General features: G+C 47.4%; 1 protein-coding gene across 10 annotated transcripts in view; it reads left to right on the forward strand.

Annotated features, from left to right (window-relative positions):
- Positions 1 to 17,678, forward strand: part of AGAP1 (ArfGAP with GTPase domain, ankyrin repeat and PH domain 1) — a 329,181-nt gene that overhangs the window by 113,190 nt on the left and 198,313 nt on the right. For all 10 annotated transcript variants that reach the window (XM_063162741.1, XM_063162742.1, XM_063162746.1 and 7 more), the window contains 3 exons: positions 7,241 to 7,326; positions 10,871 to 11,012; positions 14,656 to 14,790. In XM_063162741.1, the coding sequence (XP_063018811.1) occupies positions 7,241 to 7,326; positions 10,871 to 11,012; positions 14,656 to 14,790 (363 nt within the window). The remainder of the gene's footprint in view (positions 1 to 7,240; positions 7,327 to 10,870; positions 11,013 to 14,655; positions 14,791 to 17,678) is intronic.

Below are 17,678 nucleotides of genomic sequence, written 5' to 3' on the forward strand. Positions count from 1 at the left end.
AAGGAGCTGCAGCAAAAATAAAGGATGATATTTTAAATCGTGGGGCTGCCTTTGTGAGGAACTCTGTTTGGAAAGTGGTGTTTTGGGCTGTGTTTAAAACTGGAAAAGACTGGTGGTGGAAAAGGTGGGAGTGTGCTGAAGTGGGATCACATCCTGCCTGAAGGAGATGACTTGCTGGTTTTTTTTGTCTCTGACTGCTTTGATAAAAATAAGCTTTTAAAATTAGACTTGTGTATATACAATTAGTGGGTGTGAGGTGTAAGCAACTCTCTGCACCTGCTGTCAGTAAAATAAACCAAGAGAAGGAAATTAAAAAAAAAAAAAAACAGATGAAAAATGAGCTGTTGGTAGAAATGGGAGCAGTGATTGAATTGTGGGTCCTTGTCAGCTTGTGGCTGACAATATCCCTGATATTGGGGAGGGTGGGTGGGTGGGTGTGAGGGCTCTGGGAGGGTTCCAGAGGAGGATCCTCCCCACAGGTTCCTGGGGGTTGTTTTTCCTGCCCTTTAATCTGTCAGAAATGCTTCTGAACCAGGAGAACACACAACATGTTCAGCTTTTCCCTTGCTCAGTGCCACAGTTCTTGCAGTGGGTGTCTGATGAAGATGGGTTCCTGCTTCATCTTGGACTGAGGGGTGTCTGAACCCAAGGGTTATCCCTGGAATTGGGATTTGGTGCTTTGTATGTCTGCTCCCACTCGATGTTCTTGCCTGTTTACCTGGGACCGTAACAATTAATAACTGGAAAGATGGGAAAAGTATTTCCCTTGCCCTAAAATGGGATCAGCAGTTTATTTCTTACTAAGAACTCACACCTCTTCTCCCTTCCTAGTCTGCTCCCCTAAATAACCAGGGTGCACATGTTTATTTTTCTGCCTGGGTGTTTTGCAGGCAGATTTTGGTCCTTATCTGCCATGGATGCCCTGTCCTGATCAGCACAGGCTGAGGCTGGCGTGGTGACCCAGGCTAGGGACAGGCTGTCCCCTTCTCTGCACTCTGCAGGAATTCCCAGCTGCTTTTCTCTCCTGTGCCAGAGGTTTTTGCCATCCTGCCCCATCTTTCCACAGCTGCTTTGTCCCCACTTTTGTCCCTGTGATGCTGCTTTTATTTTTCCTCTCTATTTCTCGAGCTCGTTACGGTCATGTTGAAGTACAATCCAATTTTCTCCCATAATTGCAGTCCCTCCTGCTTCATTATCTAGAAACTAAATAGCCTGTTACTTCCATCTTCTAGGTTATTAATAAAGTGGGTGCAGGAGGGTTGAAACTGCTGCAGAAACTTGGATTACTATCGTGCTGCTCCTTTCAGATGAGTCATTTGATGGGGACAGAGTGTGCCTTACCTCTCTGGCTGCACTCACATTACAGTGATTTTTTTAAGGCTGGCCCTCTCTAATTGGCTTAGCCCAGCCTGCACTGGCTGTCAGGAGCTTTGCAGTGAAAGTGGAGCATGGGCTGCTCCTGACTGAGCCCTGTCCCTGGGTAATGAGGGAATCTTAATTGCTCAGAGGCCGGCTCTGCTTAGTTCCCATTTATCTTGGTGGTTAATCAGTCACCTTCCTCTCCTGCTGCTTGAGATAAAACACTGGATCTAGCTCAGCCTGTTTATCATGGAATCCCAGCGTGGTTTGCCTTGGGAGGGACCTTTCAGCTCATTCCATTCCACCCCTGCCATGAGCAGGGACACCTTCCACTGTCCCAGCTATCTCCAAGCTCATTCCATTCCACCTTCCACTGTCCCAGCTATCTCCAAGCTCATTCCATTCCACCTTCCACTGTCCCAGCTATCTCCAAGCTCATTCCATTCCACCTTCCACTGTCCCAGCTATCTCCAAACTCATTCCATTCCACCTTCCACTGTCCCAGGCTGCTCCAAGCCCCATCCAGCCTGGCCTTGGGCACTGCCAGGGATCCAGGGGCAGCCACAGCTGCTCTGGGCACCCTGTGCCAGGGCCTGCCCACCCTCACAGGTTTTTCCCATTGTCCTGTCCAACCCTGGAGGTTCTATGCAGCTTGAGGTATTTTTTATATATTTTTGAAGGGTAAGCTTTTTTCCTAAACAGTTAAAACTCTTAAAATTCCATTGATCTCCCTTCAAATCACAGCCAGTTTTAGGAACCCATTGCATCTGCCCTTCTGGAGAGGCACTGCAAATACATCCATGAGTGCCTCTCAGAATTCAGTTGTTAAATGTCATTGCAGCTGCCCCTAAAATTCCAGCATTGAGCCCTCTTTCCATGGTGTTGCAGGATGATGTATTAGTGCTTCCTTGGCAGTTTTTAGGTAAAGATCAGATGATAAGATGTAATATTGCATTTATAGATAGTCCTTTGCTGTAATTGGGTATGGTTTGATAGTTCCAGGGCCTCTCCATGGATTTCCTGGACTATATATCCTAAACCTGTTGAGTAAAGCAGATGGTGGGGGTTGAAGAGCTCAGTCTAGGCTGCTTTTGTTGGCTTTTGGGGTTTGTTTTACCCAGGTAGTGTTTGGAAAGGGGGTCCAGGGCTCTTTTTGCAGCTTCAGTCTCGTGTGGCAGCGATGGTTCCTTGGTCTTTGATCCTTGACTCAGCTCACAGTTTCTAAATTGTTGTTTAGCACAGTGCTTGTATTCAGGAAATGCCCCAAATCATAGAATCATGGAATATCCTGGGCTGGAAGGATCATTGATCCAACACAGACATCCCAACAATCCCACCCTGTGCATCCCTGAGAGCGTTGTCCAAACCCTCCTGGAGCTTTGGCAGGATTGGGGCTGTGCCCATTCCCTGGGGAGCCTGGGCAGTGCCCCAACACCCTCTGGGGGAAGAACCTTTTCCTTTTTTTAAATTTCTTTTTCCTTTTAAGGCAATGCTGTGAAAAACATTTTAAAATTAGTTTATTTCAATAAAAAAAAAAGTGAGTAGCTAACCAGAAGACCACTCTGTGGCCATCTGTTTGAACAGAGGATTTCTGAACGTGTTTCCCTGAAGAGGAGCCAGGTTCTTGGCACTGATGGGGGGGAAAAAAGGGAGAGAACGTGCATGTGTGAGACAACTGGCTGCTGTTGTCAAAATGCACATGTCACTGGGAATATGAAATCCAGGAGCTGCCTGAGTCCTTCAGAGCTGCCTCAGCCCTCCCTTCTGTCTTGCCCTGCCACAGCAGACGTTCAGCTGCTGCCTGTGCCTGTCGTGTGGCCAGCCCCCCGAATTTATCCTTCTCACATGGCTAAATAACTTCATCCCCGTGGCAATTTGCTTGAATAAAGAGCCTGGTGAGCACAGTGGGGCCTGGGGATGCAGCAGCAGAATCAGCGGCTGCTCCGCTGAGCAATTACGCGCTGGAACGGCTCTCGGCGAGAGGAGGGGGTGGCCGGGCTGTCAGAGCCTGGATTAAAGCCTCCATGCCCAGAATTCCCCATGTCATACCCAGCTTTTGTTCCAGAGAGCACCTCTGATTGCCAGTGTGTGTGCAGTGTTTAAATTGAATTCTGATTTTCGCTGGTTCATTTCTGCGCCGATGCCGCGCGCTCGCCTTGCGGAGGGTCGTGCATGACAATGAGATCAGGAGGCTGTGCTTGATCCCCCCTCTATTCCAGTTTGTGCTGGGGCTTCAGCCAGGGCTGTAAATTGCTGATGCACAGCATTTCTTTAGCTTTGTGTTGCTCAAAGCTGTGTATCCACGTGGGGCATTTTACAGCAGCAGTGTGGCCAGGTGCACCTGGGAGGGCCGGGGTGGTTTGGGGGCTGCCTCATGAGTTTGGGCACGGGGAGGAGATTTGTCACCTGCAAAACTCCTGTGCTCATCTGACAATGAGCCTGTGGGAATGGCTACTGTTCTAGCCCTGGAAAGCTGGGAATAAGTGCCTTGAAGTGCCCGTGGTGCCCCATCCTTTGGCCACCAGTCATCCCCTCCCCTGGCAGGTACATCTGGGAGCTGAGCAGCTCCCTCATTAAAAAGCTGCGTGTGTCATAATCCTGATGGGACCAGAGCAAAGGCAGCCACCTCCCCTGGGAGTGGTGCTGTGGGTTTTGAGCTCGTTCTCTGTGTTATGAAGGTCATTTCTTTGTTCTCAGTGCTGTTGGTTTAGACAGCAATTCCTGGCTCTGTCACACAGGCAGATATTTAGGAAAATAGAGGGTATTTTGTAGCCCTGGGTGAGTGTTTGGCTTCCTCATGTGTTGCTGTAGTCCAGTATTTGAACTGGCTGATCTCTGTAATTCCTCTTTGCCTGTGGTGCTTTACAAACCCCTGGATATATTAAAAACAGAACAAAAAAAGAACGTGGTGCTATCCAAGCTGAAGCACCCCAAAATTGCTGCCCTTGCCCAAAGTGCTCCTGGGTCTCATCAAGGCTCATCAAATCAAAGGAGAAGCAGTTCATTGTTTGCCTTAATCCTACAACCACAGATACCTGCAGGGTACACCCTTGCAATTTCCATTCTTCACTGTTTATGCTTTTGTTTGTGTAAATTCTTGATATTGAGGTCGGTTTTCTTAATCTCTGTCCTGGGCAGCACCTAATTTTGTGCTGTGCTCATGATAAGGGCTCCTTAATGGTAGAGAAGCACAAGTTATTAGGGATGAGTCCTGCTGTGAGCTGAGATTTGCATAAAATAATTCTTACTCGAGGGATGAGCGTGAGTTTGCTGTTCCATTTCTGAGCCTTTGGATTTGTTTTGAAATATTTAGTGCAGCTTGGAAATGCAGGGCATTCTTTGAAACAGTTTGGTTGGAGGGGTGTTAAATTCAAACTGTTTGTCACGAAATACTTCCATCCAAACAGAAATCAAGGATTGTGAGGATGTGCCTGTTCCAGCTAATGAGCACATCTTGCTTTCAGGGGTGAAGAAGGCACTTGAGCAGATTTGAGCTGACTGTGGCTCTTGGCTGCAGCAGGGTGACAGCCCTCGGTGAAGTGGGACAGCGCGTCAGGGTCTGAATTTAATCCTGGAAATAACAATAATGGCACTGAGCTCCACGCCCAGTGGTTTTGGGGAAGGCAAGGAGCAGGTCCCCAAGGTGATCATTTAGTGTGGATTCACACAGGAGAAGAGCTGTGGCTAACTTGCACTGCATTTATTAAATTCAATGCCCTTTTCCAAGCTGCTCTCAACAGTCAAATCATGAAGAGTAAATCTCGTAGGGCTCACGTTTGTGAGCTGTACACTCAAATATTTTTTTTTTATTTTTCAATTCTCTGCTTAAGCTTTTAAATCCGCCCTGTCTGTACCTTCTTTGTGCCTCTGAGGAGTGTTTGAAGGTACAGTGAGGCTGGCAAGGCATCCTCTTGACCATGGGAATAATGAGTTGGCTCCCAAACGCATTCGGTGTGTGGTATTTTGTAATTAGCTGGGGGAACTTGCAGTGTTTAAAAAAAAAGGAAATAGGAAATGGCAATTAGGCAGAACTTTCCCTCTCTGATCAGGCATACAGTGTATTTCCATTGTTACTTGCAGCTTTAAAGCCCCTCTCTGGAGGGCTCTATATTAAGTAATTCATCTTAGTTAACACTTCATTGGGAAGCACGTTTAATCGACAGCGTATAGAAATAATGGCCTGATTAATAGAAATCCAGTTCCTGAGAGCTGAGGCTGTTTCCTTTACAAGTTCTACACTTGTTTGGGATTGTTCTTTTCAGGTTCAGTAATGATAGATATCTATCTGCCACTTGATCTGCGAGGGCAGGATTGAAATCCACTTTGTGAGCGAGATAATGAAAATCCATTCGTGGCTCTTCTGCTCCTTCTGTGCCATTAAACAACCAGAAATGTGATAGTCTTCATTGCTGCATGCTTCATACTGCTAATAGGATAAGTTTATAAAGAAGAGATTTAACAAAAAACCCCAGCACAAACCCACAAAAACCTCTAATTCTTACATCCTTTATTAAACACAAAATGTGTTTAAACATGCTTGAGCGTTGCTGTGGAGTAATCTTGGTTTGAAGGCTGCTGTTGTGGTTGGGCTGGGGGAATGGTGGGTCTAAGCCAGCATTGGGTTCCCCTAAGGCAGCAATTTTTGTGCAGATTGTTGTGTTTTGAGGATCAGCATTAGTCTGAGAGTGCTGACTTACTGACTTACTTGCTAGGGGAGCTTGTTTGGAGAGCAAGGCAGAGCTGTTGGCTCTCTACCATTGGTTTGTGTGGAATGACACATTTTGGAGCTGGGAAATAGGGCTCAAATCAGAACTAATTCCAGTTTTTACAAATAGGACAAAGAGAGAAGTTTGGGGTGTGTTAAGGGATGTGTTTTATCTCAGCATGGTGAGCTCAGCTGCGAGGGTGGGTGATGCTGAGCTGGAGGCCTTGGGGGCTTTGGGGCTTAGGTGGGGAGATAAGAGTGGGTTTGCTCCAGGAGAGGAGCCTAAATGCCTCCCCAGGCTTAGGCCAAGCTTGCTAATCCTGGCTTAGGCTCTGCCACACCAGAAGCCCTAAATGGGATTTGGCATTTCTGAGAGAGGCAGCAGAGTGCCCAAAATACGCTTTTAGCCCCAAAAGCAGCAACCCCAGCCCTGCCCTGGGTGGTGGCTGGGTCCCTGTGAGCCAGAGTGGGGGTGCCAGAGCAGTGCTGGCTGGGAGCCTCCTTGGTGGTGCCAGGCACCTCCTGATCTGCACTCCCTGGAAATGCAGGAGCAGGATGTGGTAGGAGGCTATGGCTGCCCTCTCTTTGTCCAGAGCAGGTGTGGGATTCCTCCCAAGCCAGCAGCACAGGCTGCTCTGCTGGCTTAGCACATCTCTCCAGAGGCAGCACCATCGTAGCTTTTGTCTAACATGTGTGTGGCACCTTCCCCTAACTGTGGTGTGTGAGTGTGGAGTTCTCATCCCATAACATCCCACTCTTGTGTGCTCTGAGAACTGGGCTTCCCTTGGGGAAATGCTGGGTGCCACAGGAAACTGCTTTTGGGGAGGAGACACCATGTTTGTGTGCACTGCCTTTCTTACAGACACTTCTGACAATTATTAAAAACAAAGGTGACACATACAGGGTTTTAACTGGATGTATCAACCCAAGGACACCTAACGTGGGATGTAACCAATTCCTGGCTTTTCCCCACTATATATATATTTATATATATATATATAAATAAGGCAAGTACATGCCTTAACTTGAAGTAATTCCCATGTATGTGCATATAAACCTCAGTAACACTCCAGTTGCTGGTGAATTTGCAAAGAGCTTTTGTTTCCACAAGTGAAGCCTTTTTCTGTTGTGTGTTCTGTCCCTCTGCTGTGTGTAACCAGCTGCTTTGTGTGGCAGGTGGGAGATTCAAGAAGGAGATAGTGGTTGATGGCCAGAGCTACCTGCTGCTGATCAGAGATGAAGGAGGCCCTCCAGAGGCACAGGTGAGCCCCAAGCCTCCCTTCCCTTGTTTTTCAGAACTTCCTTTCAAAGAACTGGCTCTGCTTTGTTCTGCCCTGGCTCCTTCTCATCTTCCTGCCAGGAGAATTCCAGCATCACCCTCAGGTGGAAAAGATTTTGTCCAGCAAATGGTTGGGATTTCAGCTACGATGGATGGATGAGTGTGTGTAGTGAGTATTTGGGATTCTGACTGAGCCTGTGCAAGTCAGGATATCCAGCTCATTTACACTGAATTCCCAAGCATTGTGCTTCCCCTGGTGACACATCAGGATTTCACAGAAGCACAGGATGGTTTGGATGGCAGGGCCCTTAAAGCTCATCTCATTTCACCCCTGCCATGGCAGGGACACCTTCCACTGTCCCAGGCTGCTCCAAGCCCCATCCAGCCTGGCCTTGGGCACTGCCAGGGATCTGGGCACCCTGTGCCAGGGCCTGCCCACCCTCACAGGGAGGAATTCCTTCCCTCCATCCCATTTAACCCTGCCCTGTGGCAGTGGGAAGCCATTCCCTGTGTCCTGCCCTGCTCCAAGCCCTTGTCCCAAGTCCCTCTCCAGCCCTCTGGAAGGAGCCCTGAGGTCTCCCTGGATCCTTCTCTTCTCCAGGTTGAACACCCCCATCTCTCCCAGCCTGTCCAGGGCACTGGCTGTGGAGAAGACACTTGGGGGTTTGAGTGCTTGACCCTTACTTTGTTTTGAGTAAGACTTTGCTCATGTGCTGCTTAAATCACCTCAGATTTAACATCTGTGCTGTCTGCAGCAGCATCCTTGTCTTGGGCATCCTCCTCCTCCACCTCTCCTCACCTGGGCTCTGGCAGGATTTCCTGAGTGCTGGCTGCTGCTGCCTGGCTTTGCCCGGCTCTTCCGAGAGGGATCAGCTTCCAAACAAGCAATAATGGAGCACCAGGAGCTGCCAAACAGCTGAGGGGGAGCAGTGCCAGCAGCAGCAGCAGCAGCAGCTCGGGTCTGAATGCAGCAGCACAGCTCCAGGAGGGTGAGAGCGTGGGGGAAGGTGCCAGCACAAAGGGGAAGAGAGAGGACGAGGAGGAAATGGAGGCTCAGAGAGACATCCTGGAAGGAAGGAAGGAAGGAGGGAAGGAAGTCACAGGGCAGAATAAAGCACTGGCACATCTGGCAGCAGGAGCAACAAGGACAGCTCTGTCTGGGGCTGGCAGGGATTTGGCTGGAGCAGCCCCTGCTTTCCAGCCTCTGATGCTCAGAGAACATTCACTCATCTAAAATGTGAATAGTGCAGGTGCAAAGGTGCATGCAGCAATCTGAGATGGTTTGTGCCTGGCTTTGCAGAGCTCACAGGAGCTGGCTGCAGGCTGATGCACAGCACAGGGTGTGCTCCTGGGATGTCCCAGGTGAATTTGGGGCTTTGGCTGCTGTTGTCCAGTGGAAGGTGTGGACAACAGCCACTGGGCTGGTATGAGATGAGCTTTAAGGTCCCTCCAACCCAGACCACTCTGGGATTCTGTGGTGGCTGAGATTTGTTCTCCATCCTCGTGATTTGCTGAAGAGGTCTGAGGTGTCAGTGCTGTCTCACCTTTCAGCATGAGGCTTTCCTGTAAATTCCCTTTGGAGTTTTTGGGTGTCATTTCAAGTTACATGTCTATTAAAAATGTTTAATCTGTTCATTAATTCCTGCAATGGAAAGTTTGCTTGTGTGTTCATGAATAACTGGGATTGAATTCCACCTGCAGTAATTAAGGAGCTGACATGCGGAGTTCTGGCACTGGGTCATGGGTATTCCCCAGGTTACTGTCCCCTTCTTTTTGGCAGGGAGGGAGGAAAAACAAACTTCCCTAAAGTCTCTGTTTGTGGGTCTATGCTCTCTCCTTTCTTTGCCTAAGATAAAGTGTTTCAAAGATGAAAATAATTCAATTTCCTATTGTAAAACCAAATTAACCTGGTGACTGACCTACAATGAGCTGTTGCATGTCAAGTTTTAAATTTCAAACTTCTTTTACAGTATGGTTTTGGGCTTGCCTTGAACTAACAGCTCTGCTCACTCACAGTAATAAGTCTGAGAGTGGATTTCTTTACCAGCAGCTGATTTATCCTTGTTTCAAGCCATTTCCTGCACAGTACTCTGGATGAGACATCCAGGGTTTCCAGACCTTGTGTTCCCCAAAATTCCTTTGGTTTCTTTCTAGCACAGGTCTGATCTCCACAAAGATTTAAGCTGCATTTCAATATGAAAAGTGAAATAAGGACTTCCTGGAAATGTTTTGTGTCTGCAGGAACTGCACAGTAAATCTGTGGAGTGTTTTGAAATAATCTTTATTAGAAGGCTGCTGTACACACTGCTCAAGCATTCAGAGGGTTTAGAGAGACTGTTGGCTTCCCAGTGGATGCCCTAAGGACATTCCCAGTTGTTGGGAAGAGTCCTTGGCATGATGCTGCTGAGTCCAGTCAACAAAAAGCATTTTATAATGAGACCCAAGCCCACATCTCCCAAATAATGATGCTGTCTCCAGTTCCTGTGGTTTCATCTTCTGGTTTGAACAATTTACCAGTGTGGTGGTTGACCTTATTCTGGCAGTGACTCTGCTGTGTGTTAACCAGCCCTGTCCTTCCCCTCTGGAAGTTTGTTCTCCTGACTGTCTTGAAAACCTCAAAACAATTTTTTGGTCTATTTTTACACCATAACAGCGCAGGCAGTGTTTGGTTTCAATACAATCATCATGAATATGCAGAGCCTTTCCCCAGTGAACCTCTGTGTTCAGTGTGTCCCCTGGCACGTTGTAGCAATAATAAAACAAAGCATGAAAATCCCCTGGCTGAAGCTTGTTTCCATTGCTCTGAATTTGGGGAGGAATGGAGTCACTTAGGGGAAAATAAAGGCAGTGAGGTAAGCTGGAGGTTTTTCCTGATGTCCTGTTCATGTTCACTGTTGAGTTAAATGTCTTCATTCACTTGTGAGCTAAGAGCTTCTCACTTGCATGGTCACTGAGGAGCACCTGCATGTCTCTCAGCAGGTTCCTGATGCCAGGAGAGCAGTTTGCTCTTCACTGAAAGCTCAAGGAGGCCCTTGGTGCTGCTGCCTCAGCTGACAGTGTCTGTATGGTGGAGAATTGCAAGGCTCAGGTTAATGGGGTTGGGATGTGAGAGTTCCCAGCCATGCCTGCCCTGGCATGCATGCAGATGGCAGCGTGGGGGCTCAGCCAGCTCTGCAGATGAGTGCTGCTCCTTTCAAATGCACAGAGCCAGCAGCCTCGGCCTGCTGTGTTTGCTGGGCATCAAACCCGGTGTGCACTCACAGTAGCTGGTTACACAGCCCACTGAAGCAGGGCTGCTCGTGTGGGGAAATGCCTTGTGTATCCCAGATCCTCATGGTGTGCAGGGTGATGACATTCATCATTTTAGCAGGTGATCCTGACCCTGTTGAGGCCTTTTTGTGTGTGAGTTTTTCTGGTGTGTATTTCCCTTGCAGGAAGGTAAGAACGTTTCTCTCTTGGTTTTCCTTCCTTCCCCCTCCTCGCTGCTCTTCTCACAGTTGGCCTTTCCCATTTTTTTTCCCCTGCAGTTTGCCATGTGGGTGGATGCTGTCATCTTTGTGTTCAGCCTGGAGGATGAGGTCAGCTTCCAGACTGTTTACCACTACTACAGCCGCATGGCCAACTACCGCAACACCAGCGAGATCCCCATGGTGCTGGTGGGCACCCAGGGTAAGTGCAGCCCTCACTCCCAGCTGGAACGCTCTCAGCCGGCCCTTTCAGACCACATTGACTCTTTTAAGATGGCAGAGCCATGTCCTGTCCTTTCCCCCTTGCTACAGGGCTGTGGCATTGCAAGGACAGTGTTTGAGGTGAGGGGAAAATGTCCTGGCAGCTCGCTTGGAGAGGGAGAGTGTGGGACCTCAGCAGAGAAGAAAGAGGGGATGTTTAGGTCAGATGTGCACAAGAAATTCTTCACTCTGAGGGTGGGGAGGCCATGCAGAGGTTGCCCAGAGCAGCTGTGGCTGCCCCTGGATCCCTGAAGTGCCCAAGGCCAGGTTGGATGGGGCTTGGAGCAACCTGGGACGGTGGAAGGTGTCCCTGCCCATGGCAGGGGGTGGAACACAATGAGCTTTAAAGTCCTTTCCAACTCAGACCATTCCAGGATTCTATGGCTTGCAAGGCAATTTTAAATAATATTTTCAACGTGTGCTGGTGGTGGTGGTGGTTTTCTTGCCCAGCAGGGAGATGCCCTTGCTGAATTTGGGCAGGTAAATCAGTTGTGTGGGGAGGTTCTGCAGCCAGGCCAGTTTTCCATGAGCTTGGCAGTCTGGGAGGGTTCAACACCCTGGCATTGCTGAGAGGCAAAAGGGTGAGTGAGAGGTGGGAAACCTCCAGCAGCAGGGTAGGAGGCAGAGGTGAAGCCTGGCCTCAGGCTGTGACCCCGGGAGACCTCTGTAAATCAAGTAAAAATGCAGCTTTTTGCCACCTGAGCCCACCTGTCCCCCCAGTTTTTCCTTCTGAAATAGCAGCTGTCCTGAAGGGAAATATGGAGGGGAAAGGTACCCAAAATGTTTCAGTTTCTTTGGCATTTGAGTGGTTTTTTTGAGTATTCTCTGCCTCCTTGTGCCAGCATAGCCCAGTAACATTTCACCAGTTTCTCATCCTGTGATTGGTTTGCTGCATTGGTGCAGCTGAGGCTGTTCTGTTCCTGACCATGGAATAAATAAAGGTTGAGGAAAAAACTTTTAAATCACCAAATCCAGCTGTTCCCTCAGTACTGCCAAGGCCAGCATTCAACCATGTCCCTCCACACAACTTTTACGTCCTTCCAGGGATGGTGATTCCAGCACTGCCCTGGGCTGTCCAACCCTTTGGGCACAATTTGAGGCCATTTCTCCTTGTCCTGTCCCTTGGGCACAGAGCCCACCTGGCTGCACCCTCCTGCCAGGAGCTGTGCAGAGCCTGAAGGTCCCTCCTCAGCCTCCTTTTCTCCAGGCTGAGCCCCACCAGGTTGCTGTTGTGTGTTAGAGGTGTTGTGAGTTGTTCTTGGTTCAATTTGGGGCATTCTCCCTGTCACTGTGTCCCAGTGGTTTTGGGGGTGTTGAAGCTTTTTGGTGTTTTTCAGCCACGTGATGAGGGAGCATTTGGCCTTCCCCTGCCTCCTGCCAGGGGTGACAGCACAGAGGGGATGTGTGGGCAGCAGGGAAGGAGGAATCACAGCCCAGCTGGAGGGAGGAAACAGATGATAAGAAGGAAAAGGGGAAGTAGGAACAGAAAAAGTCTTAAGACAGCAGAAACCCCACCAAAAAGCAGAAAGGAGCTGCTTTGAAGGGCCACGGTTTGGGCTTGAAGCTGGAGTTGAAAAGGTGAAGGGGAAACATTTCTCCAACATTTTTATTTCTTTGTGCCCTTCTGACCCCCTTCTGGGATATGGTTTGGGGTATGGTTTTCCATCTCCTTCCTGTTACTTCCAGAAAAAGAAAAGTTCGTTTTCTGTTGCAGTGTTGATGCAAAGGGGATTTTTAAAAAAGGTGAAAATAATGCTAACTCTAGGAATAAGCATCAGGAAAAACCACAGCTTTTGGTCTGTGTTTTACAGTGGAATAAAAGATTGAAATACATAAATACACTTGTTAAAAATACATGTTTGAAATAAACCTTTCATATCATAGAATCCCAGAATGGTTCAGGATGGAGAGCACCTTAAAGCTCATTTAATTCCAACCCCGTGCCATGGGCATGGGCATCTTCTACTAGCCCTGGCTGCTCCAAGCCCTGTCCAACCTGGACTCGTTGGTTGTGTCAGGTATTCCTGGAATGAGATGTGCAGTGAAATCTTTCCCACAGCGTGAACACTTGCAGACGTTCTCCCCTGGCTTCCAAGGGCAGCTCGGTGCCCCAGGCTGAGCCCCCGTGGAGCCAAACTCAGGGCAGCTGTGGTGTTCTGGAGCTGAACCCCCTGGTTCCTGTCTGGGCACATGCTACCAGCGCCCTCTGCTGAGAGATACCGGGCTCCTGCCTTTCCTAATTGCTGCTCTGTTTTTGTTAATTGGCTCTGATGAGGAGGTAATGACAGCAGCAGCTGAGGTCTGGTCCCGTTGTGCCCGGGGCAGAGCCTCGCACACAGCGTCGCAAGAGGCACTGAGTCCATGTTTGGGGTTTTTTTAATGTTTCTTTCCCAAAGAACAAATCTGTGTGGCTGCTGTGGGTGGTTACAGATTTTAAGGAAGGCTTTCTGGGCAGCTGTGAATGCTGAAATTTTTGCCTGTTGTAGAATCCCAGCAGGGTTTGGGCTGAAAGGAACCATGCAGTGCCATCCCCTGCCATGGACAGGGACACCTCCCACCCACTATGCCAGGTTGTTCCCAGCCCCATCCAGCCTGGCCTGGAACACTTCCAGGCATGGGGCAGAAGAGTAACACAATACTCCTGGGGGAAAAAAAAATTCCTTTTCAAGGTCTGTTAATAAGATTATCACTTCAGATAATATCACCTTTGTATACAGAGTTCATCACTATGATGGAGTGGCAAGGAAGAAGCTTCTCCTTCGTCTATTCTGCTGTAAGGTTTTTTCAGCTCCTCTGGATAAGCTCTACAAACTAAAATTTCAGCTTTCCTGAGAAGAAGCTCTTGGAGAGAATTACCAAGTATGATAGTTTAGAAAAAATACAATTTCTATCAGTATGTTCCCACAACATCTCTGGGTGCCTTTACAGCAGTTTGAGAATGTAATTTACAATTAAGTTGTAGTTCTTTAAAATACATCATGTTCAATATTTCACACTCTATAAGTCACTAATACTTACAGAGATGTAAAAACCATCTGACATGTTTGTACTAATCACCCACTTGTTTCCCTAAATATATTTTACATCAGAGTTCATGCTCTTTCATGTGATTGTGTATTTTTTTTTGCAATGTCTGAGCTCAATATATGTATTTAAGGAAAGTAAAAAGCCTTGGAGGGTTTTCCCCTGGCTTTTAGAATCAGTGTACTGGTAATTTTAATAAGGAAATGTAAATCAGAGTGATGTACACCCTGTTCCATGGTTTGTATTTAAATTCACTGCTTGGTATCAGTCAATATGAGAGAAGCTGGCCTGAATTTGCACTAGGGGAGGTTCAGGTTGGATATTAGGGAAAATTTCCTCATGGAAGGGGTTGTAAAGCATCGGAACCATCCCTGGAAGCGCTCCAGAACCCCGTGGACGTGGCACTGGGGGCACGGGTCAGTGGTGACCGTGGGTTGCTGTTACACTCGGTGATCTCAGTGCTTCCTCCCCCCTTCCCCACCCCTGCTGTGACTCTGTGAGCCCCCAGCTGGTGTTTCCAAGTGACCATTAATTGGTTTCCCCCTGTTGTGGCTCTGCAGATGCCATCAGCTCCACCAACCCCCGTGTCATCGACGATGCCAGGGCCAGGAAGCTGTCCAACGACCTCAAGAGATGCACTTACTACGAGACCTGCGCCACCTACGGGCTCAACGTGGAGAGAGTCTTCCATGACGGTACCGCTGCCCTCGGGCACCCAGCACACCGCCCCACCTTCGAGCTGCCCTCTCTGAGTGGTGACCCTTTGGGATAGCTCCGAGATTTGCCTGCTCAGTTAAAGAAAACCCTGATTTTTGGGCATTTTTGTTGTGTTTTCTAAGAGAGCTCCTCAACTTTCTAAGATGACTCCTTAGCACATCGTATGTGCATGATGTGTTCCCCATCAGCACCTTTAGTCTCAAGCATCTTAAGCTGTTTTTAGTCCTTATTTAATTTTCAGTTTTCTTTGGTCCTTGCTTTATGGTAGCAAAGTTTTCTCTGCTTTGGTTTTAGTGCTCGTGGAGAGGCTGAGGGGCTGTTTGTGCAGAGTGGCTAAAAATGCGACGTTTGAGCACTGTAATGTTCATGGGGTGTTAAAAATGGAGAGCTAGTTGGGAAGGAATTGTTCCTGTGAGGGTGGGCAGGCCCTGGCACAGGTGCCCAGAGCAGCTGGGGCTGCCCCTGGATCCCTGGCAGTGCCCAAGGCCAGGCTGGATGGGGCTTGGAGCAAACTGGGATAGTGGAGGGTGTCATACCCCAGCACAGGGTGAGCTTTAAGCTCCTTTTCAACTCAAACCATTCTGGGACTCTCTGAGAGTGCTGTGTAGGGGTTTTGATCCTTGTGGGTCCCTGTGAGATCAGGATGTTCTATAATTCCGTGGTCCTTGAGTTGTATGAGATGGGATCTGTGCCCCCTCTAGTGGAATTGCAATCAAGTGTCCTGGGGCTTGGCTGGCTTCTCTTCTCGCCATGCTCCTCTCGTGGCTGAACGTGTCAGCCCCTCATCACAGCAGCTTTCTCTGTCTGAAAACCTCCTTAATTAATTGAATTTTAATGCTTCTCAGAGCCCCTGGTTCTGGGGGTTTTTGTTGCCAGCTTCCCATTGCAAAGTCCTGCTCTGCCTGTGCTTACATGAGGCAGTGTCACAGCAGCGCCTTGCAATAGGGCGTGAAAAGATACTTCAAATAAAAAAAAAGGCAAAAATACCAATTTTTACGTGGAATAAAAAGAAGATGCATTCTAATGTTTACATTTGAGGGGAAAAAAAAAAGTGGTAATTTTTGCGTGGGACAAAAAGAGTCAAAACATTTGTACATTTTATGTGGAAAATACTGACCTGCACCCCTTTTTTACCCATGCTGTTGATCACATTTCGGAGAAGAGCATTTCAAGCTGCATCTTCTTGCTTTGCTCCCTGTTTTCTGTTGAACCAGTTGCAAAAATTACTGTTTTGACTGCCTAGATTTTCTATATTGATTAGGAGTTTCAAAGAGCCATTAGGGGGTTTTGTTTAGCACATTTATTTTGGAGTGCTGGCTATAGTTAGATTGTTAATTATATATTCCAAGTCCTGGTGTTTGTGGCTCTGTCTGCAGCCTCCTCCTTGGGTTTTTTTTTCCCCTTTTCTCAGAGATTTGGAGAGAGAAGGCTCTTGGCACAAAGCTGGTGTGATAAACTTGTAAGCTTTCAGGGGGCTCATTTGTCTCTCTTTGGTGGTAAGAAAGAATTGACAGGGCTCATGTGTTTTAAGAAATATCAGGGAGTTTTTTTTGCCCTGGTGGCAGCCAACCAAGTCTTTAATATTTGCCAGCTAATAGGATTAGAAATGCTTCTGTACGAATGGGTTACACTTGCCAGACACGTCTGGGACTGAATCCAATTCCTGATAATTTTTGCTGTTTGTTTCAGCAGGAAACAAAGCAACTTCTTAACCCCATTAAATGGGGGGGTGTGAATGAGCAGTGCAAGCTGTTAATAGGGAGCACTTGATTAAATGTCTCTTGGTTTGTGCTGCTCTGGGGTGTTCAGGTTCAGCATAGCTGTAATGGTTTTTTTGTGGTTCACATTAGTGGGGTAATGGAAGGTGTCCCTTCCCTGGCAGGGGTTGGAACAAAATAAGCTTTAGGGTCCCTTCCCATCCAAACCATTTTGGGATTCTCTGATAAAAAAAGAAATAAAATTCACCTGAGGATGTTCCAGCCCACAGATTTTTCTTCCACACACACCTGGTGGGTTTTGACACCAGTTCCTGGTTTGGGCTGCTTTGTTTGCAAGCCTATTTTAAAATCACTTTTCTGGTTTCTGTGTTGTGCCTTGCTGTGATGTAGACATACCTTTTGGAGGAAGAAATTGGAAATGGCATTGAAGAGCCTTTTACTCCTTCATTGCACACACTTTAGAAATTAAATTTCTAATTTGTCCCCTGCAAGCAGCTACTGAACTTAGTGGTCATCTGTTATGATTCTTCTGTGATAACTCATTTCCCATTTTCTCCACAGCTGAGTGGAAAAATAATTTAACGTGAATGATTATTGTTATTATGAAAATGCTACTTTATTCTCGAGTTAAATCCAAATACCTCATTTCCAACGCTTCATTACAGCTGATAAGCTCACTATTGATTGTAACAGAGATGGAATCATAGAATCACTTGGGTTGGAAAAGGCCCTTAAGATCATCAAGTCCATTGGTTCATATTTTGTGAGAGGAAAGCTGAGTAAAGTGAAAGCCAAAATCCTCCTTCACATTCTGCTGTTTTAGAGGCTGTTTTTTAACCTTTAGCCATGTCCCACTGAGGTTTAATCTCTCATACTGTTGGGAAGTAAAACCTGAATTTCAGGCTGAAGTAAAAAAGAGGAGTTCCGTGTTTCAAGGATTTAGTTTAGTAATATATCCAACGTTGGAGGATAATAAATCCTTTCTTATTTTTGGTGTATTAAATAGTTGAACAAAATTGCATTTTAAGAATTAGATAAATGCTAATAAGATCCATTTTGCTTCATATTCCCAATTAAGAATTAGAGATTTTTTCCCCCCCTGCTTATCAGAACGGATTCTATCAATGACATTGAAAATGATTATTTTA

The sequence above is a fragment of the Melospiza melodia genome, chromosome 8 (assembly GCF_035770615.1).
Source record: "Melospiza melodia melodia isolate bMelMel2 chromosome 8, bMelMel2.pri, whole genome shotgun sequence".
NCBI lineage: Eukaryota > Metazoa > Chordata > Aves > Passeriformes > Passerellidae > Melospiza > Melospiza melodia.